The 23301-nt window shown below is 40.4% G+C and overlaps 1 protein-coding gene across 1 annotated transcript; it reads right to left on the bottom strand.

The window, feature by feature from the left end:
• Nucleotides 1–2542: 2542 nt before the first annotated feature.
• On the bottom strand, nt 2543–21722 carry LOC131225300 (serine/threonine-protein kinase RUNKEL). Its single transcript, XM_058220808.1, has 11 exons — nt 21532–21722; nt 21212–21301; nt 13358–13410; nt 13066–13141; nt 11179–11240; nt 11002–11080; nt 10817–10876; nt 9055–10695; nt 7496–8365; nt 5767–6931; nt 2543–2988 (listed from the first exon to the last, which is right to left on the bottom strand). The coding sequence occupies exons 1-10, from the start codon at nt 21577–21579 to the stop codon at nt 5807–5809; spliced, it is 4104 nt and encodes a 1367-aa protein (XP_058076791.1). The 5' UTR covers nt 21580–21722; the 3' UTR covers nt 2543–2988; nt 5767–5806.
• Between the last annotated feature and the right edge of the window lie 1579 nt (nt 21723–23301).

The following is a 23301-nucleotide window of genomic DNA, read 5'->3' as shown; positions in this document are numbered from 1 at the left end:
CTAACCAACCAAGCGAAGGTCGCAACCTTCAGCAGTGTGCTGTAATGCCATACAAAAGTGATGTGGCGACAACGTGCACCCACCAAGGAATGGTAAATCAACCCATAGAAAGAGCAAACCAATTTTTTTCAGGACTTATCCTTGTGCCACACTAGTGCATCCTTCTCACCTATTGAGGGCCAAAAGTTATGAATCTAAGCCAAAAGTTGGTGAATTCGTCCACCTCCACATCCAAAAAACTCCTACATGGGCGAGAACACACAACCTTCATGTTAGAGTTAGAAAAACACTGAGATATGGAGATGTCCGCTGCCAAAGAGAGCCTACCCGGCCTTAAAAACTCAACACAGAGCGCATCCTCTGCAACCCACACATTGTTCCAGAACTGAACCCTCTCCCCATCCCCAACAGAAAAGCAAACCCCTTCCGTGAACTTGCTTGTCATGCTAGCAACTGCCTACCAAAGGCCTGATACCTTATATAGAGATGATTCCTTGACCCACCACCCCTATACACATTCTACTTATTTTCAATCACCTATCTCCATAAGCTCCCTTCTGTTCCAAATCTTCACGTCCATTTCCCAAGCAAAGCGAGGTTCATGACCTCCAACCTTTTAATTCTTGCTCCACTTTCTTTGTAAAGTTTGCACACTTCTCCCCCTCCAACAAATGGAACTTTCGATTTTTCATAGCCCCTTGCCAAAGGAAATCCATCAAGCCAACACCGATTTCACACATCTAAACAAAGACATGAAGTAGATAAGCAAATTTGACAAGGCAGCTTTGATAAGCATTATCATATTGTTGAACGAGAGTTGTCTGCTCTTCCACCTCGACATCTTCCTCACCACTCTTCCAATGACCTTGTCCCACAAGTGTTTCATCGATTTTCCCACACAAAGCAGGAGGCCAAGATACATCGACGAAAAGGACCTATCACAACACCCAAATATCAGAGCAAACCTCGCCACCACCTCCATAGATATGGGAATCCCCAAGAGCTTACTTTTGATGATATTTACCTTTAATCCCGACACTACCTCAAAACACCTCACTATCTTCTCATATTGTCTACCATGACTTGTTGCACCTCACAAAAGAAGATTGAATCATCGCCAAACTGAAGATGAAGTTATCCACCTTAAACTCACTGATGGGTCCCGTAGCCTTACCCCTATTTAACATTTTTCTACGGGTTCGGTCCCGTAGCCTTACCCCTATTTAACATTTTGCTAAGGGCTTCAACAATCGTCACAAATAAAATGACGAGAAGGAACCACCCCTGCCGAAGGCCCTAATTAGCCCTAATTAGCCCTAAAGAAACCTTTAGATAGCCCTAAAGAAACCTTTAGATGACCCATTAACCAACACCAAGAACTTAGCCGATCAGACACAAGCTTGAATCTACCATCTCCATTTATGACCACACCCCAACTAATCCAACGTGTCGTCTAAGAAGTCCCAGTTCACATGATCGTAAGCTTTCTCCATATGTAACTTGCAAATAATGCCCTTTTTACCACCACCATGCCACTAGTCAGTATATTCATGCGCAATCAAAGCACTGTCCAAATCTATCTATCAACGACAAAAACGCCTTGAGCATTGGAGATAACCTTCTAGAGAACTATTTAGAACCCAGATGTTAATATTTTCACTAGAAACTTGTAGGGACTCCTGATAAAGCTAATGGGTTTGAGGTCCCTTAATCAATCAACACCTTTCCTAGGTCTGCCTCCTAATAAGAATCTTGGTTGTTGTCAACCTAACAATCCTAGGTAATCTGACCTTTAAAAAAACAATCCCAATTAATCTGGTTTTTGTTTTTGAAAGGTCGCTTGGGTGGATTAAGGCCACTATGGGTATGGCACATGCAACACATGTAGAGGGAGAGTTGGGAAGAGAGGAAAAAAAAAAGAGATAAACATAGAGGGAAAGGGTGCAACTACACGCTACATAGGGAGTGCGAGGAATGCTTTCAATGCTGGGCAACCCATCCTCACTTTTCCAATGTTGTAGCTCACTCGAGTTTTCGATCTGTCTTGTTTTCAGGCTCACGTCCTAGCATGACGTGGTGCAATAGATCTATGGAGTGGATTTTATATGATCATCTTGGTAGGCCCCACAGCCTTTGTTGCATCACTCCGAAGTAGTACCATCGAGGTGGGCTACACACAGAAGAGGAGAGCAGACTACTTCGCGTGAAGTTCAGTTGCTTTTTGCGGATAAAATATAAGCCACTTAAAGACTACTTGTGGGTGACACCCGAATCATCCTTGCTAAGCAGCTACATTTTTATAAGGTTTCACCCTCTAACAGCCAAAGTTCCAAAGACAAATTGCGGCGATAAAAATGTCCAAAAGCCGCTCGAGATTTATATACAGTATAGATACAGTTTACGGAATGCGTGTGCATTTTACACAAGTACAATTCTGAAATGAAAGAGAATAAAGTCATGTAGACAACCAAGCATACAAATGAACTGAAGAGAATAAGGTCATGTAGACAACCGAGCATACAAATGAACTGATGAGACAACCTGAACAAAAACCATGCAAGAACATTAACAGTAAGCAATGTCGTATCAATGTCCCCATGGCCATCTTAACCTTACACATTCATATACATGATATGATAATACACGTAAATAAGAATGGGTCGCATGATTGAATGTATAAGCCCGTACATTACTATATACCTGTGCACGGTGAGGTTGCAACCATGCACAACTGTCTATTAACAAAAGATTTTTCCGATGAATGGATGAAGACAAGTAGTAGTATCACATCATCATTGGCAATACCTTTGACGTCTGTAATTCCAGCAGCCATAATCCTCATATCAGTCTTTAGTAGCGGGCCACCAGTATAACATATCAATTGTTCTTTTACAAGCATCTTATGTCGACCTTCTATACAACAACAACAGCGGTGTTTATACCTGCTCTTTGAGACCTTCTGGCCTCTGGAGGCTATAAAACTCCAATCTGCACAAATGATTGCAGAAACAAGATTATGATTTTCATAGAATACCAACATCATGTCTCTGTAAGCATAAAGAGTAGACCTGTAATTGTCAATTGAATAGTATTTAAACAGGGGGGGAAAAAAGACCAAGTATAAAACAGGAGATGACGCCCGATGGCCTCATATAGGAGCAGTTCATATAGAAACAAAAAATATATATCTCTTTTATGAAAAGGAAAGAAAGAAAGAACAAAACAAAGCAGTTCCAACAACAGTTACATCTTTTTTCATCCTTTTTTTTTTCAGCTAGGAAATTTCTGTAACAGCCAGGATTAATTATAAATGTCATGATTCATTCTTGCTTAGAAGGTAGGAGTATGAAAGGGACGGGGGGTCCAACTTCAAGTCTCTTGTCTCTTGTTTTCTCTTAAACTACCAGTCACACGCATGGTTAAAAGACTTGGCAACTTGGACCGACTCGTACAGTCCATAGAGTAACCATATTGGACGAGTGGGGGGTGACTTGGCCGAGTCATCCCCTATTGGCAGACTGGGCCCACGGATTGATAATCCAGGCCATTTGCTCTTGATTTGCATCTTATTGACGCTATGTGCTGTCCAAAGAAAACAACACAACAAAGAAAGAAAGAAATCTTGTGAATTATATGATCCTTAGCCCGAGAATATGCATCATATCCTCAGATTCTCATGTTGTACTATTTGGGCCATGTCTCTTTCATCTAGACCATTGGTTAGGTGGGACCCTTCAGGATGCCACAACCCTAACCCTTCAATCAGTGGCCTACAAATAGATGGTTAAGAAGAAAATAAAATAACAATCTATGTACAACTCAAAAAGTAGACAATCAATGCTAGGGGGTCCTCTAAACCAGCAGATATCTAAGGCGTGGTCTATTTGCACCGGGACAAATCAAACCAATGGTCAGGGTCACATGATGGACCCCACTAAGTTTTCCTCAAAACAGAGACAATAGCCACGCATGCACTTGGAATATTACAAACTCTTGGCTGGACAAGTTGCCCGGATCAACATGGCCAGACTTGGCTGAATCGCCTGAGCTGGAACTGACTGGGACAGGACGGACCAAGTCACCCTGAATCGACCCCCTTTAGCCAAACCATGGTCTCAAACCAGATCAGGTTCCAACCAATTCCAAGTTGACTAGATGAATTGCACCAAAATTATCCGAGTCCAAAAACCATGGCCACAAGTAGATAAGCATTTGGCACAGGTTCTTGTCATCCAGTAACAGCATTTAAACCTGAAGAGAAGCCTGATACATTTCTCTTTACTTGGCAATGTGGAAATGTTAATCCCCAAGGATCAAAATCATGAAAGCAATCATCATCGTCTAAGCCATATCCCAACTAATTGGGGTCAGATACATGAATCTTGTTCTGTCATATTCATGATGGAAGGTTGGCATGAGTTCGACACAGGCTGCCAACCTAATGCAACCTTCTTCCTTTATCCACGCTTGGGACCGGTAATGAGAACACAAAACTCCCTTAAGCGATTATGTAATAGACTATTACATAGGTTGATTACAATCAACAAGTTAAAATCATGAGATTAATACATGAAGCAAAAAAGAATATAAACTAAGCTTGCTTCTCCTCTTCTATCCACCACCCCCCCCCCCCCCCAAAAAAAAAAAAAAAAACGTGAGAGCAAATAAAAGACATGACAGACAGGAGACCAATATCTCAACTTAGGAGTCATTTCTGGGTCAACCATGAACCACCAATATTCATCCAACATTATGAAAAGACACCAATTAATGAGGGTTCCTAAATGACACTATCCAAAACACCGAATTTCCAAAACCCAATTGATATTCAAAATTTGCAAGGATATCCTGAATAAATTCTACTACCATCGGAAGTCCCTATTACCACCGAAGTCCAAACTAAAAGCAACCTACCAAATCATTAAAGACACCCAGTTACTAATTTTAAGAAAATTTCTAAAAATATTGGAAAGCTTGTTTACTTTCTAATAGGCAACAATATCACATATCATGCATTCACAACACAGGTTTCAAGGTAAAAGACTACACCCACCAGATACAGATGGACTGCCATTACACCAAAGGAAAAACTGTTACAAGAGAGCCTAAACTTGTATCCACAATTCCCGGGTTAACATATATGCAGCACAAAAGACCAGCACAGGTAAAGAATATAACTAAATAAGAAAAGGCTCTAAGAATTTGTCAGCCAAGTTGCAACAGGTCCGATGCTAATAGAATACCATAATTGATCAGACACTCTATGTCATAGTCTAAAACTCATTGAATCGACCCAAAACTAAGTCAAATTTTCAAGTCTGAGTAACTTTTCAGATTCAGGTTTGCAGATTTAAATAGAAAGAATTTCACTCCTGGTTTTATATTAAAGGTAGGGGTCTTCTTCATGTTTCTTTTGTTTTGCAAAGCAGCATATTGTTTTGCATGTCCTTTTGTTTCTCTACATTCATATGTTAATTTATAAATTACACGTGAATATATAAACAGGATTCATAAAGCCGATCCCAAATAGCTGGGACAAGGCTATGATGCTGATGATGCGAAATTAGTTGATTTTTCAAGTTTTGCAACAAAGTCTTCAAATGGAAGGGACCTCATCATACATCAACTCAAGCTGGATTTTGATCTTTTGAACTATGCTCTGTATGATCATGCAGTGTTAGACATACCAAGGAAAGCAGTGTGGAAATCAAAAGACTTCAAGAACAGCATATAACCCATGAAAAACCATCAGCTCAACAATCATACCCAAATGAATCATGACATGGATGCCGATATCCTCCTGATCTCAAATGTAGCGAGGCAGCCGCTGCAATTCCACCCACACAATAGAAGCTGCATCTGCGATACCACGAATACTTGAGCTTCTGAGATCAGAAAGAATGGTTTCAATTCTCGTGACATCTGCTATGGAAATCGACAGTATCATTGCCTGAGACAGGTATTGCCTACAAGAAAACCCAAGGGCATGAAGCAGGCGCAGCAGCAGTAAACTGGAGTCTCCAGCCTGACAACAGAATTCAAGGCTGTTGCTTATCTTGGAAAGATTTGTCAGCAGCCCTGTCGTGGCCTCCCTCGGTGCTGCCTTCATTAGCAAGACCAGACAGTCCGATGCCAAATCTGCAATCTGCACTTCTTGGGTCCCACACAACTCCAAGAAGACACCAATGTTGCTACCAAAATCAGATATGTCCTTTATGGAATCGACTGCAACACTCATGTCAAAGGTAGCATTACTTAAGAGATCAGGCTCTTTTGAATAATCACTGCCTTTTCTGCAGCCTATTGCACGTCGAATGAATACCTTGCATAGGCCCAGGGTCGGTTCTAGAAAATCTTCCATCTCCTTCGCATTCACAAACTCCAGCAGATTCCCTATCCGCCGGACCACTCGTAACTGTGAGAGTATCTTTGTTTCCATCTCCAGAGCAGATGCCAGAGCCAAGCAGAGCTTCACATTATTAACATTTGCACTAGCAAGATCACCAAGCAGAAACTCAAAGCACTGAGAGACTGTCTTCGGCTGCAGAATATCCGAGACTTTAACAAAATCAAACTCAATGAGCATTACCAGTAGCTTCTGTGCATACATGGGTATGGGATCTTCATCCTCGATCAGGAACGGGTAGAGAGGGAGGAAATACTTGTATGATAGTAACTTCAGATCACTTGATCTTTGCTTATCTTCAGATGCCATTGTATCTGAGAAATCATTTAAGAATACAACCATGACATCGAACAGGTTTTTCAGGCACAAAAATCTGGCATCTCCATCTTTGTTGCCATTGTACAAGATGGCCAAACTTGGAAGAACTTGACTGATGAAAATTTTAGGGTCTTCAAGAATGACAGAAGGCTCTTCTGTGATCGACTCAAGAATCCGCAACAGGGTTATCTGGAAGTCATCTCTTCCCTGCAGTTACGCAAATGTAAGATTGTGAAAAAAAGAATGCGGGGAGCAACTACCAGGATATTTCTCGGTTTTACTTCACGACATTTTAGATTCAAAGGGAATATACAATGTTTGAAGTACATGCAGGGCCATCATTTGGTGATCCAAACAATTTATATGATGTGCCCCAAGTGGATGAAACATATCCCTGTGAGATGATTCTAGCCATCTGATTGGGACCCCCATTAGATGCAGATCATGGACTACAAATCTACAATTTCGATCTGTCCACCAGATGGCTACAATCATCTGATAGAGGAAATAATGAGGTGCAGCTTATCCCACAATGGGGCCCGCCAAAAGTGAGCCTCAGTTGTACAATCGTTGGGTTTAACAAAAGAATGCAATTATTTTAATCAAGCTTCACATAATACCTCTTTTGAATTCCCTTTTTTTCAGTTTGTTAGAGATAGAAAACAGAGAATCATATGCATGAGAAGAGTTTGGATTAAGATTTCATGTCAGAGTAAGCATGCAGAAATGAGAAAACAAAACAAAATGCAAGTTCAGTTCACATCATTTTACCTGGAAAGATGCTTCCAGAAGCTTGAGGAGATTCGCCAACTGCTGCAAGACCTGACTGGTCACCACCCTGTGCTTGAAAGAAGCGCTTCCAAGAAGATGGAGAATGACAGGCAATAAGTGAATATTCGTCCTTGGATTAGTTCTGCCGGTCAGGGCAGCAATCTGTCCATGGCGCTTCCCTCCCATCATCTGCTGAATATCCCCAGATATAGCGTCCATCAACCAGGGCACAGTGGCAGCCACTGCATGCACAAAAGCCCCCATACACTGCTTCAAGTAGCTATCCTTCTCTTTTGCCAACCGGTCCACTGCTGAGAGTAATCTGGCATTGCAAAAGAACTGGGGCAGCCATCTGCGGCTACACTTACAAAGGAGAGCCACAAAAACAAGTGCTTTCCCACGTAACGCTTCAGTTCCCTGCTCAATAAGGGATATAAGGCTCGGAAGCAGTTGTTTCTCCTCAAACAATGACAGAATGTGCCGACCCATGTTCGTAAATAAGTGACTTTCAGACAATGCAATGTTCAGAAGGTTTAAACTGATTTGCTGCTCGCGTGGACTACCCTTGACGAGAGCAGTGGCAATCTCCTTGAATGAAAGCTTCTCAAATACTGACTGTATGCTTGGAGGGCTGAAACGTGCCAGGCGTACCAAACAAGATCCAGCAGTAAGCCTCGTGCTCTCCTGTTTTCCTGTGGCCTTATATATGTAGCACAGATTTCCGATTACATCCTGGCTGGTAAACCGAGCAGCCCAATCCCCTCCTTGACTGCAGATGTTTTCTATCGTTCTTAAAGCGTACAACTGAGTAACATCATCCTCTCCTTTACGCAAAATGGAGGAAACCAACGCAATCAGTGGACTGGGTACCTGTCCAGAAAACCAATCAAGCAGTGGTAGATCAAGAGAGAAATATTGACCAGCTGATGAATTATAGGGTCCATGGTTTGGTGATCCAGACTGTTGATGTAATGGTCCCATCCATGGATGGTGGATGCCCTAAAAATCTTCCAGATTGAAAGATCCTAGCCATCCAATACTTGCAGTCTGTTGTGAACCTTTGTTGTATTTATTCCAACCATCTATTTGTAAAATGCTGATTGAAGGTTTAGTATCTTCAGGCCAGGGACTTTTGCAGAGCATCCCTCATCCACAGTGGCCCCATCAGATGAATGGTGCTGATCACCAACCCATGGGCCCCACTTCTATAGACTATAGCACATTAGAACACAAAGGGTTCAATTAATTAGGAGAGGATTGAAGCACCAAAGTCAGCAACAAAGATGCACGCACAGTGACACAAGCATATCTTTGCATATTATAGAGTCATAGACCAAAGCAACATCATCATCATCCAAGCCATATCCCAATTAGTTGGGGAGACCAAAGGCAACATCAATCACTCTTTTTTTTTACATTACAAATATCCCAGACAGTTAAAAGAATGCAGGATCCAAAATTATTCTGAAACATTTGCTTCATCAGTGGATAAAAGACACTGAGCTTTGTGTTCCAGTGAATGCAAACAAAGATACAAGGTATTGAGGTAGGACTCTAACCTGCCAGCCTGTTGTAGATCGGCTGTCCTTTGATGGAGACTCTAGGGCAGTGCCATCTCTAGCATGCTCATTTTGAGTAGAGATGTAGAATAGCAGCTCGCCCAAAGCAGCCATAGAAAACCTCCTCACTTTTTCCTGTTTATCTCTTAGCCCATCTGTCAGCGCACCCATGATTCCAGAACTTGCCAGATCGGTTTCAATGAAAGTGGAATGTCGGATCAACAAGCCAATCAATGAAGCAAGCTGAACACGGAGAACAGAAACCTTGGATAGGCGCAACATTTTGACAAGCACCAGCATTATCGATCCATTAGTTAAGGTATTTGCAGCATCAACATGCCCGCTCAACATCTCCAGGTATCTAATCGTGTTCTGCTTCTCTGAGACTGGAGAATTTCCATTCAAAATGAGTATGATCCGATTGTTGAGAGCATCCAGCTGCTCAGAAGGTAGCTTCACAAAGTCATATGCATTGGGTGCATCAAAGGGAAGCAGGGGCATTGCCTCCGAAGCTTTGTCACCTTTCCTGCTAGGCATAACTGGTCTGACTGAGAGATCAGATGGATGCCAATGTGCTTGTGAGAGATTAGGAGATGAATTGGACAAATCTGAATCCGGCACACTCCCTGAACCCGTTTTGATGCGCTGACCTCTCCTTTGAAGCCCAACACTGGGCGGGGTAGCAGCCACTTCGACATTTTCTGAACACGACTCACGTTCAAGTGTGTTTGGATCCTCAGGAATGGTCATATCACTGTCGGCTAGGATATTTGATTGATTTGAGTTATTAATCATCTCTTCAACCCTCTCATGATCATGAGTTTGAATTGGAAATTTCTCTCCAGGAGTCGAAGGCCGATTATCGGATTCGTCATGTGCATCTTCCTCCGAGTTCTCACCAAAATCAAGCTCCATGTCATTGTTCTCAATTTTCACTTCAGCATCATTCTCAGAGCTTTCAGGCAATGGCCTCCTATAGTTTTCCTTCTCGTTCTCCTTCCTGAGGTTTGATTTTGCTATCCTCGACAACCTAAGAAGATTCACTTCCTTTGTTGCTTCTTTCTGCTTCTCCTCCATAACTTTGTCAGATGCCTTTGTCTGAATCCTTCTACCACTGGCCAAATTTTTAGCCGGCGTCTCAAATCCTTTGCTTCTGATATTGAAATTCCCATCCTGCTTAATAACTCCACAAGGATCCCTTTCACGATTTTTAGGGGGTGTCCTCTGTTGGAGAGGTTTATCACTGTTCCGTTCGGAAAGATATGGTTTAGATAATAGTTGGACCATATCATCAAAGGCAGGCTGGGGAGGTAGAGGCACAGGAGTGAATTTGGTTTTCCAAAAATCATGCTGGCAAAGCTCAGGCCACTGCACTCTTTCAGCAGGATCTTTTATCAGTAGGCAGTTTATTAAGCTTACAAAATTGTTGCTCGGATTATCCAGGAGAGGAGGTACTGGATCTGAGAGAATAGATTTTACAAGCTGTGTGAACTCCTTCCCAACAAAGGGAGGTTTTCCACTGTAGCATTCATATAGGACACAGCCAAGTGCCCAGAAATCGGAAGCATAGGAATGAACACCTCCATCCTGAAACAACTCGGGTGCCATGTAGCACGGAGTTCCACGCTTCGCCTGTGGAAGCTAAACAGGTGCAAAAAAGAAAAAGAAAAGAAGAAAAAATCATATTCACAATTAGTAGACATGCTGCAAAAGCTACTATATGCAGATGAATGCCAAAAATTTGCAGTTCAGAGGAACTAACCGTGGAAAGAGAACTCTTCGATATTTCATTTAGTCGTCTTGATAATCCAAAATCACATAGCTGAAATGCATGAGACACAAAAACAAGTTACTCCAAACCTACATCTGAAAATGTGAAATGCCAAAACAAAAATGAACATGAAAGGCCACAATGACAGATTGATAAAATTAAAAGGAGATGAATACCTTCATACGTCCATTCTCATCCAGTAGGATGTTTGATGGCTTCAAGTCACAGTAAATGATCCCCTTTGAATGCAAGAACCTGAGTAATTCATAGGTATCTGACATTAACAAAAGAGGGAAAACAAAAACGAAAACACATCCTACAAACCACATGGATGAAGACCAATGAATGTTTACTGCAAAGCTTTGACAAGGTCACGGGCTAGATCATGTAAAGAATCCTCAGGAAGCTGACTATCCTGCAGCCAAGTTGGTAAATAAGATGGTATTGTTAATTTGTTATCTAAGATTTGTAAAGAAGAATGGAAGCAAACCATGCTCTTCCGATGTCCCAAACATAACATTCTATCAAATATGGAGAGGTGCATTTTGAATTGAAGTTTTCAGAGGTCAAATAATTTTTAAGAATGAGAGTGGAGAGAAAGAGAGCCAAGTTTAACCTTAGGATAAGCAATCAGTCCAACAAGATATTTTCTTCATGCAATAAAAGTTAACTTGAATCAGAAACGGCAAGCTAAAGCTATCAGAGGGACTATACTCCTCCCAATCAATATACATACGTCGTTGGAACTTTTCTCCATTTGTGGCAAGAGTTCTGTTAAAATATAGCATTGAAGCAAGCCAAAAGGAGAAGCCCATGTGAATAACATGGACAACTATCCAAGTTTTGAAAGCATGATGAACGTTTGTCTGCTGTCCAATTCGTGGTATAAGGTGTTACTGCTGAGGCCCTTCATATATGAGGTAATTTGATTCTCATCCTGCAGGTGCACAGTATACTCTGTTTTTCAGTTCTGACAAGTGGGTTAATGGTTCACTAACCTACACCTTGTCCCAAAGTGGATGGATCATGCCCCAAAAATCTCCCGGATTGGAGGATCATAGCCACCAATCTAGGAATCGTATCCAGTTGAATGTGGACTGTTGCTGTATTTCTCTCTGTAGCTGTCTATTTGTAGGCCACAAAGGCAGAGGTTAGGATCATCCTATCAAGGAGATTTTCAGGTCTTGGTACTAGTGCAGTGTGATGCAAAAGACCAATGGTCTGGATTACCAGGCCATGGGCCCACTTGTCGAATCTGATATCCAAGCATACTCTACAAAGCCTAACTCGAGGTTCCTATAATTCCATGTCAAATATACTATCAAATAGCCAGCTCTCACCCCCTGCCCCGTATCCTTTTTCTTCCATTTCGTAGGATCAGTAGATGGATTCTTCCTTAGGAGTAGGCAGAGGCGATAAAAATAGAGAATTACCAAAGATTCAAGCCATATAATTTGGCAACTCAAGATACAAGATCCAATAAGTGCATCACATATAATAGCTATCAAATCAATTTTGTGAATAAAATATAACCAACCAACCAAATGAATAAAATGTTTAGAATGATTATTTGCTATTTTCATACAGCATCAACCTGCATTTAAGCACCTCCTAACGTAACTATGTTACGCTTACAATGAACAATATATTTTAGAACCTTGCACAATCCAGCTATTCTCAAAGCCATGTTGTGTATGCCTGTTTCTAACTCATGGCAGGTAGGATCCGATAACGTGGCCTGGCTGTATTCAGCGCTTTATAAGACACATACAAAATTTCCTAAATGCATCTCCAGACTTTCTAAAATTCATTGCAAGAAACTGTATTAGAAATCTAATTTGATTTCATGCACCCTTCTGTGTTAAATATTAATGAACTGGCAGAAATTTGGTCTGATGTGGAAGCTTAAAAGTTCATGTCCGCACCAAGGCGACTGTTGATTTAGCATAGAAGAACTTGAAAAGGTGAATAAAAATGACTTTCAGGGGGGGGAAAAGAACCAGATTATCAGATTAGTATTGATTGAATCTGCTTCTTTGTTATAGATGAAATGGCTTCCCCTCCTAACTTAGATGGAAAGCTGCTCATGTATAACAAAGATTCAAATGTAAAAAGAAGGTTGGCAAAGTAATAGAGTGGAAAGAATCTATTAAGATTTAAGAAAACCAGGACATGGTAGAATTCAGAATGTTTGCACAGCTAGAAAGTACCAAAGTGATTGAGAAGAGAACCATGAATACCTGGTGCAACAAAGTCAGCAGATCTCCGCCAACACAATACTCCAATACAAGCCACAAGTGGGCCGAAGTTTCATACCTAACAAGTAATGTTGCATGACACCCAATAAGAAATAACAACATGGAAATTTTTTTATGCAGTATCCAAGTGAAAATTTAGCATCGCTTGGGAAATCCAGACCATTGAACAAAATGCATACACTAAGAAATCCAAATGGTCCAAATGTCTGTGTAAAAAAAGTTAATGTGAATTGTGCCTGTTACGGGAGTGTAAAGCAATTTCAAGATGACTTACCAGGAATAAAATTTGAGTACATTCGGATGACTCAAGGAATGAAGGATCCGTACCTGCACAAAGAAAAAAGGACCTTCAACAAAAAAATCTGTACAAATAAGAGAAAACAACAAACAATGTTTCTCATAGTCTTGTTAGATTGAGGGTCAATCTGCACACATTATTTTAAAATTACTGTTTAATTGAACAAGAGTAATCATGTTGAAGAATCAAGGTAAAAATAACTAAGAACCCTCAAAGCCCGCTATATATAACAGGAAAAGAAAACAGATTAGAATCCTTAACACCAATTTAGTCATTAAAAAAATTGAATTGTCCAACAAGGCATGCATTGAATCATTATAATGTCAAAATGTAGATTGTAGCTTGTAGATGGCACATAACATCTAACAACCCATTTGGTGACACACTCTTCCATGATAAAATTGTGAATGGGAATCCCAATTGGGAAGTGCATTGTGCTTGGGGGACTGATAAAGAGGCGGAAAGGGCATAATTATTTGGCAAATCATATGCATATGCATCCAAACAAAATCAAGAAGTCATATTTAGGTCCAAAAAATAGACACCGCATACACGAGGAAATCAAATTTCAGAAATCACATGCAAAAAACCAAACAATACGCCTCATAGAAGAAAGAAAAGGAAAAAACATGAAGAACATACAATATGCCCCATAGAAGAAAGTAAAGGAAAAGAGAATTACAAAAAACGAACTAGACACTTTCATCATTGCAGCCTTTTCAATCATACAATTGAAGCTCAAACTTTTGGTTGCAGTACTTCTTTTTCAATTTTGCTTGTTAATCAACCATTGGAGGTACTCTTCCACCTCTTGTTAATGCTCCAACGCACGTAAAAAATGGTTTTAGCGGTTTCAATTTCATAATGTGGCTCGCCTAGAGACCGAAACCAGGATGACTCACAGTGACTCAATCCATTTTGGTCCGGTGGCACATACTAGTTCCAACCAAATCCAATTGATGCAGGAAAACTAACCATTTGCTCTAAAAGCTCGAATTGATAGAGAGTGGCAAATCAATCCCTTTATCTCAAAGCCCAAGCTCCACATCCATAGGTTAGGTCCTCAGCCGAATCCCCCTCATGGGCCCCAAATCACATGGGTTCTGCCTCACACGAGCCACCCACCTCACACGGGCCCCAAATCACATGGGTTCTGCCTCACACGAGCCACCCACCTCACACGGGCCCCAAATCACATGGGTTCCGCGGGCCACCCACCCCGAGTGTTCCCCCGCATCCCACAGGCCACCCCACTCGAGACCGATGTGAAAATGCCCCAGCATTACCAATATGAGTTGGGTGAAACCATGTCATGTCAAAACAATATTTTGAACAACAAAATTAAGGCAAACACATACAAGCAAGAAAAAATGCTTTATAAATGAAAGTTCCAATGTTCATGGAAATTTATATTCCTGATAGTCCAAAATATTTGTACTACATGATCCGGAACTCAATTAGAGAACATTGTTGTGAATAGCACCACTTTGGAGACATCTACCTCATTTAACAAACTAGGCCCAATTGGAAATTTTCATAGCAAGAAGAAAAGGTAAAAATAAAACAAGGAAGTTTTGTCATTGCATTTTATCATTAACTCGTATCAGCAGCATACATCATAGTCTCCTAATATGAATTGTCCATTTTTGTCGCAAAAAAATTGTAAGTTTAGAGTATCAACTACTCCCCCAAAAAAAAAAAAAAAAAACTGCTCAATTGGCGCTTCCTGCTCATCAAACACTCCTAAATACTTCAAAATTAGTCTCAATTGCCAACTGGTTGAAGGAAATTTTCAAAAAAAAAAAAAAAACATAGAAAACATGAAGAACCAATCGATATAAAAATCAAAGCTCCAAATCCATGATTTTTCATGCAAAACATGAAGAACCAATAGATTTGTAACCATTTGACACTGATTTATCATAATTTCAACAAAAAAAGGGATCATAAATTGAAAATGCTCCCCGGATCAAACGTGCAGGATATATCAGCACTACTTATGCATTTCGTATCGCACATATGGGATACAAGATATATCGTGGGATATATTGGCCGATAACATCAATATTTAAAACATTGGTTGAAGGTGAATTCCACCTAAGAAAGACCAATATCCCGCATAGAGGACAACTTGCGAGGAAGTTCATCAGGCATAATCCCCTTAAACTCCTGTAACATTGGTTTCAACTTCTCTAGAATGTGCATATGTTCCACTTCCCTCCTCTTTACAACTAATGCATTGATCTCCCCCGTCTCCTTAAATTCTTTAACGAAATCCCATTCGGTTACGAGAAACTGCTCCTCCACTTTAGAAGTTTTGTGGTTCCATTCTCCTAGGGGCAAGGATAATCTTCCTACCATCCTTAACAAAAATAAAATATTATCACGGCCTCTATGCGTGGCATCAACATCATATTGCCATGATCGACCAAGTAACATGTGACAAGCATCCATATTGACCACGTCACACTTACTTCGTCCTTATAATATTTACCAAGGGAGAAGGAAATATGACATCATTCAACTACCTTTGTTTCATTGACCTCCTTGATCCATCCAATCATGTAAGGAGAGAGGCACCTTTATGTCTTTAGTTGCAGCTTTTCTACCATAGTCTTCAACACGAGGTTTTCACTACTTCTGTCATCTATGCTTAGATCACAGACCCTTTAGTTCACGGTGCATCTCATTCGAAAGATGTGCCATTGCAGATCTCTCTCTTCCTTCGGCGTGTACAACAACTTCCACACTATCAAAGTGGTGGTATGTGATTCACCATTATTGGGTGATGGCATGCGATTCGTCACCAATGCCGCACCACAAACATGATGATCGCGAGCTCCATCGTCGATCTCATATTGTTTGTCATTACGAACACAATTTTGTCCTAAGGCTTTTGTCAAACAGTTGATCGTTGCCATAATCCTTGCATGGCTCGCAAATTTTTCCAACAAAAAGCATCAAACGTTGCTATTGTCATAAGTTGTCCCCTGGAGCACCATCATTGGGGTTGCTACTCTAACCATCGTTAGATGCCATCGAACAAAGGAAAAGCCTCACTCTAATACCAACTAACATAGGGAAGGGTGTGAGGAGGAAGATCACCGTCTACCTCAAGTATGCAAAACCTTGAATCCACAAGATAAAAGAGAGAAAACTCTAAATATTTTTATTAAATAATAGGTAATGTATGATTTCTCAATTATATCACTAATAAAGAAAAAATAAAACCCTAATTCAAAATTACCTAAAATAGCAAAATTCTAACCCTAATTGAAAGTTACCCAAAATAATAAACTCATCTAAAGCCTAATTTGCCAAAAATAGAAAGTCTAGCTAAACCTTACCAGAGGAGTCCTAGCATGATTGCAAATAATTTCTAAAAGGATGGAAATCTAAAACTCTAAAACTAAGGAAATACGACAAAAATCGGAATTACTAAAAATAGTAAATTTTTCCTAAAATTCCATTTTTGAACCAAAAACATGCATTTTCTCACGAAACAAACGGATGCGACCCACAAAGTGGGTCGGTCAACCCCAGATGGCCCTTTATGGTAAAGATTGATAGGTCGTGCGTCCCACAACAACATCTGAATCAAAAGTTTGGTTAATTTACAGTTCACACTTCAAACAACAACTTCTCCCTATGCGGATTGAATTTCTTCGATCTGGACGCATCTGGGGCCCAATTACGTCATGCCCTATGTTGGATTGGACCCGGATCTGATGGATTACTTCCGCTTCCGTTTAGCCTTCTTTCAGTCCAGCCATGTTAGGAATGTATCTGTGCCACGTCCTACATCATGAGTGAAGACTTTAATAAAATTCCTACTAATTATGATGCTAGAGATCCCATAATGCGGTATCTGAGACTTACACATTGAGATAGGATAGTGTCGATATACTCACGAGGGTGAATGATTGATGTTTTATACTAAGGAGCTATTTTATTAAATGAATTTTCTAAATGCTCATGCATTAATATAATATTCATACACAGTTTCTTTACCAAGCCTTTAAACCAGCTATGGTGGACCATGTTCTCTAGATTGGTCATTGTTTCCTTCTCTTCAGCAGGTCGTTCTCCCCACTCGCACAAGAATTTATCATCCATAGCATGCATGTTCAAGATGAGGAAGCACACTGAGGTGCAACCGCCTTCTGTAATAATATAAAAGATGAAATGCGAGTTAAGGTGCGACAACCTTCAGTCACAGCTATGTGTATAGATTATTGGATTATTGTTGCATTGGGCATGTTCAAATAAAATTTACAGGTGTTAATGCTTATAACCCTATACCACCACACAATGATAACTTTAAGTATCTACAGATGAGATTTGAGAGTTGAATGACAGTCATAACATTAGCAGGGTTAGGAGTTACTATGCTGAGTCCGCACTTATGTGCTTTAGATGGAACCTCTATTTGATGAGGTTAAAAGTTATTGAGCTAGTGTTCACACTCTATACACAGGACCTATGTCCTAATGATGCCAGTGCCTGTATGGAGCCAAGTTAGGAGTTATTGAAATGAGTCAATACTCATGGCTTTAGGCGGAACTTGTGCATTGTAGACCCAACATATGCCTAATAATGCCTACTTTAATGCGTAGATGAGCAACCATGTACTTAGAGCATTGAGTTGGACTCCACTCCGAGATTGATTTACTCACTAATGCTTGATTCCATATGATCAGTGCATTTGCGTGGGCAGTTTGGTCCCATAGGTGCCATCATCTACCCATCTTTATGTATAGGAAGATGAGATTGAATGTCGCTAATTTAGCATAAAATATGAAGGTCATGCTTAACTCGATCGAGGATGCACCACTAGGAAAGTGACTTAGTTGATTTTGAATTGTGTAGTTGCGTGGACAATGCCCCTTAATAGCGAACCAAGTTCCTTGGGCCATGATTACACACTTTGAGACTTATCCACCACAAGATTATTGAGTTTTGTGGGACAATAATTTGCATATCGTTTCTTAAAATTATATATAAGTAAATAGTTAGAAAACATTTTGAAGAATGTTCGCAAAAAGATTTGTGATTTGAACTCAATAAGAGGGATAAGTGTGTAAGCTGGCAAAGCAATCCTGTACAAGATATTCAATAATGATAACGGTGGCCATAAAGGCCACTAGAGTTGCCATTACGATGGAGGTCGTAATGACCTTAAAAAAAAACCTGCATCGGCCCCGCAACAGACTATTATAGCCCATTTTTCCAATAATGGCTATTACAGCCCTGTAAAGCATAACAATTCCCACTGTTACCACCGTTACATAATCGTTTTTTAATACATTGATCCTAGATTGAGGATTATCTCCATCTGATGTGGACATGCAAGTCTAAGGTGGACAACTTGAGGTTGTGCGCTAGAATGGTGATCATTTAGCATATAGATACATGTGTGTAAAGACACTGGAATCCTAGATAGTCCTAAGTCCCTAATTCTAGCTCTAAGAACATGATGGTAGTTAACATTGTTGAGGACAGAAAAAGTTGTCCCCCACTATAGGGTTGAGTAGGAGATAAGGGATGGGTGCCAACCCCTAGTGAGTGCCACCTGCCACCAGTTTTTGAAGTATCGGTATCGCTACAAGTTTCGCTGGCTAGGGAAACGGAAACAATATCGATATTGCTGATAATATCGCTGATAACCATAAATGTGAGGAAACATAGGAAAATTGGTGGAATTTTTAGCGAAACTTCAGGAGATGTTAAAATGTACATATTTACATATTTAGAAATTTAAATAAATAAATAATCAAAAAGAATGCATACATAACAAGTTTCATTTAATGGGGCCTTAAAAGCATGTGTTGTTGTAAGAAATCAGACCAACTATCCCATCCAGCCTATTTAACCATCCAAACATCCATCAATATTGCAAAATATCAACAAACATGATATTTCACTAAGAAATCATCAACAATTGGAAATGAAATGAAAGATTGTGGTCTCAATATCGTGCATGTTGCGATATTGATAATATCGAGATATTATCAATGACAAATTGAACACTACATACAACCATGTGCCCGTGAAAAAAAATTGAAATAAAAATTTACTATTGAAATATCATCGATACACTTATGATACAAGCATTACCTAGAATTTACATAGTCGAAAATATTGGCAATACATTGGCGATATTGATGCATTTGCAATACAAGTGACACCTAAAATTTACATAGTTGAAAATATTGGCGATTACATGAGCGATATTGATGCGTTGGTGATACTTAGCAATACATTGCTAATACCTGGAATTTCTAATACTACCAGCGTTATCGGTATCGCTACCAGTGTTATCGATACCGCTGAGCTGGAGATAGAGATAATATCGAAGATACTTCCATAATATCTGAGATAATTCAAACACTGCACCACCCCCCCCCCCCCCAAAAAAAAAAAAAAATCTTTCAATTTCATCTCTCTTACCCTCACTCTCACTCCTCTAGCACTCACACGTAAGCACTTGCAACACACAAGACCATGCTAAGCACACTCCACTTCGAACTGCAATCCATGTCCCCCCTTCGACCGATCAAGGGGTGCTTCCCACTCAAATGTTGTCTGAACCACAAAACACACATTCCCTCCTTGGACCGCATACACGGTGCTCCCTTCTCGGGGACCGTGTGCTCACGCTCCTTGGAACGTGCATTGTGCATCCCCTATTTATTGGGTCATGCATTTGCAATTCCTCCCTATATCGTTTGAAAGAAAAGAGTGCGAGAAATAAGAGATGAGACAAATAGAGTGAGGCCTGCCCACTAGCATTTGACTGGAACCATGCCATTGGCATACTATCTCCGCCGTTGGATCGAGAAGGTGATTTGCCTTGTCTTCTACATGTAGTTGATTTGTCTTCTACATGTAGTTGATTTAAGCAGGCCACAGAGTTCCATGTTTTGACTCCTCGGTTCGGTCATGTAATCATGTCATTCGATCCGTAACAATAACACTCAAAATGTAATGTGCCGCATATTCTACGCCCAACAGGGAATGCATCAGATAGTCACTTTCTAGCTGCTCAGCAGCAGGATAGTATGGATTATAGGTAGCTCAATCTCAAAACAAGCCTCGTTATGCAAAGAGGAATAGAAGATATAAGAAAATCACCAAAGAATCCTTCAAGAAGATCACAACTATGTGATTTAGCTGAGATTTTCTCATTCTTCACATAATCGAACCTCCAAAATCATATCATCAATTGCACCCATTCTACTAAAAACGACGGATGGTTGAATTGTTAGTGGGGGAAAAAGCAAAGCAGATTAATGTATTTATTTTGAGAAAAAATAGGGAAATAGGTTTATTCAGATTATTGATGTGAGTGTTGGAGAGATGTAGACATTCTTCATGCGGTATTGTCATACATTGTTTGGCTCAGATTACTAGCATTTCTCATACCAGACGGCATTTCATGCAGGTCTGCTCATCTTTCATTGATCCAGATTGTTCAACTGGTTACCCCAGCCATGGACGGCAGTGGGCCAAAATGCCTCGTCTGCCAAAACAATCCCAGCAATTGGATGGTGGATTTCTTTACACTTGATAAAAATATTTCAACGGTTTTAATTCCCTGGTAAAATTTTAACAGATGGCTAGGATTTTCCAACGACAGAGTGAAATGCAGCACCGTCCATCCGCAGAGGGGCCCAGAGAGTGATTGCAGAAAGGTGGGTCCCACGTGCTCGAAAGAAAGAACAACCCCAAATCTGCAATCATGCTTCCTTCCATTTTATTCTCGAATTCGTTAAAATTATAATTTAAGAGAGAGAGAGAGAGAGAGAGAGCATTGTTACTATTACTCACTTCTTGCAGAAGCTTGTTTTTCTGCGACTTATCAACGCTCTTCACGGCAAAGTACTCGATCGTCTTCTTCTTCCGTCCTTTGTAAACGGTCTAAACAATACCAAAAAAAAAAAGGAAAGGAAAGAAAATGAGATGAAAACAGAAAAATGAGATCGTGCGGAGCTGTCACGCGATCTCGTTCTTCTGATTTTGATCCCTTTTTTTCGTTTCAGAAAAAAAAAATGAGATCAAAATCAGAAGAATGAGATCGTGTGGCTGAAGCTCGATCTGGAGCTGTCCCAATCAATTCACAGAGAAATGCCAATAGATAGAGAGAGTACAGAATGTTTGCCCTTGCCGATTGCTTCATATATGTGGTATTGATTCATGCTCGATGTTGTTGTTCTTTCGCTTTGAAAGGTGTTTGGAAACGAGGAGAAATGAGAGAGCAATAGCTCAGAGAGAGATAAAGAGAGAGAGAGAGAGAGGGAGGGAGAAATGGAGATTTAGGGATAGAATCCTAACACCACCGTTTCGAAAAAGGACGGTGATTCATCCTCATATGCCAGTAATATACGGATATCCAGACCGTCCAGTTTGTGGAGCAGTAGATCGATAGAGAATATGTCAAAAATCACTCTAATTAATTAATCCTACCCGTCCATTTTATGTTTATCAAATGGATGGTTAAAAATTAAACAGTGAGTGGTCGAAATTTCAAAGGAAAAAGATCAGATAGTTAATAGCATCATCTCACTTTCATTCTTTAATTTATATTCCATCCACAGGTGGGACAGATATTGGACGGCCTTGATTGTTTTAAAAATATGTTCTGTCAATGGTGGAAGCGTCATTGCTAGTTTTAATGTGGGAGTAAATAGTCGAACCCTAGTCTCTTTTTTTTTTTCTTCTTTTGTCTTTTCCTTCGTTTTTAATTTTTGAAGAGGCGGGACGATGGAGTGGAATGAAATTGAATTGGGGCCGTTCTACAGTGATAGTTGACCACCTGTTTATAAATGTCGGTAACTTATCCACCACAAGGGGCATAAATTTACAGTAATCTGGACCGTCCAAATCGTGGAACCACCTGTGGATTGAACATAGATATAAAATTGAACTTATCGTATGATCATGGCCAAATGGCTTCTTCCAACGAATCCGAACCGTAGATATTTTAATTTTAGCCGTTCGTTTGACAACTGACGTCTGCATGGTTAGCAACTTTCTCTTCTATTTTTTTTTTTTTAATCACATTCTATTTGCAAAAGATCCCAATTTTGAATGGGACGGATTGTTGGCACAGTGCTGCATTTTGAAAACCGCATTGAATTACCGCCGCTGCCTTGCGCTTTGTTGGAAGAGGTTTGCAACTCGGCAGACACATCTACAAGCCGCACGCGTGTAAAAATGGCACGTGTGATGAACACGCGAGCGCTGCATAAGGTGGGACCCACCGTGAAAAAGACTTGGAGCAAAATCAGACCGTTGGAAGTTTTCAATCACCCGGTATTTTGTCGACCGTTGAAAGTTTTTCTAAACCGTAATTGTTGGGAGCGGATTCGGGCCGGACGCGGATTGCGTACTGACAGCGTCAGTAGCGAGGTCGCTACTAGCGAGGTGGTTACTGGCAATGATCTGTGGCCCCTGACGATGTATATGTTTTTTATCCAAGCCGTTTATCTGGTTTTATAAATCACTATAGAGCAAGAGCCCAAAAAATGAGGTAGATCCAGTCTTGAATCGACCACACCACAAGAAAACAGTGGCAATTGAATGCCCACCATTAAAAACTTCGTATAGCTCCACTGTAATGTTTATTTATCATCCAACCCATTGATTAGGTCATGAACACGTTGATAAAGAGAAAACATAAATATCAACTTAATCCAAAACTTACGTGACCTTTAAGAAAATTTTAACGGTGAGTGCTTAATCACTACTCTTTCCTGTGATGCGGTCCGTTTAAGATTTTGATAAGCATTCAGGAAGAAAATGGATGGAAAGCAAAGATAGGATACATACATCACCATGAGCCCACGGATCACTTTCAGTAGCCACCTCGCTACTCACGCTGTCAGTACGCAATTGGCGTCCGGTCAGGCCGGGTTAAC

Source organism: Magnolia sinica, chromosome 14 (assembly GCF_029962835.1).
Source record: "Magnolia sinica isolate HGM2019 chromosome 14, MsV1, whole genome shotgun sequence".
NCBI classification, from domain to species: Eukaryota; Viridiplantae; Streptophyta; class Magnoliopsida; order Magnoliales; family Magnoliaceae; genus Magnolia; species Magnolia sinica.
The sequence above is the reverse complement of the archived record's forward strand: the minus strand, read 5'-3'. Positions and strand labels throughout refer to the sequence as shown.

What these genes read in the sequence shown, in the direction of transcription:
- LOC131225300 (XM_058220808.1), bottom strand. Translation starts at nt 21,579, where the DNA reads ATGAATCAATACCACATATATGAAGCAATCGGCAAGGGCAAACATTCT. An exon ending in TCGGCAAGGGCAAACATTCT is followed by an intron (nt 21,302 to 21,531) that starts GTACTCTCTCTA and finishes GGTATTGTTTAG; the next exon opens with ACCGTTTACAAAGGACGGAA. An exon ending in GTACTCAAATTTTATTCCTG is followed by an intron (nt 13,142 to 13,357) that starts GTAAGTCATCTT and finishes ATTACTTGTTAG; the next exon opens with GTATGAAACTTCGGCCCACT.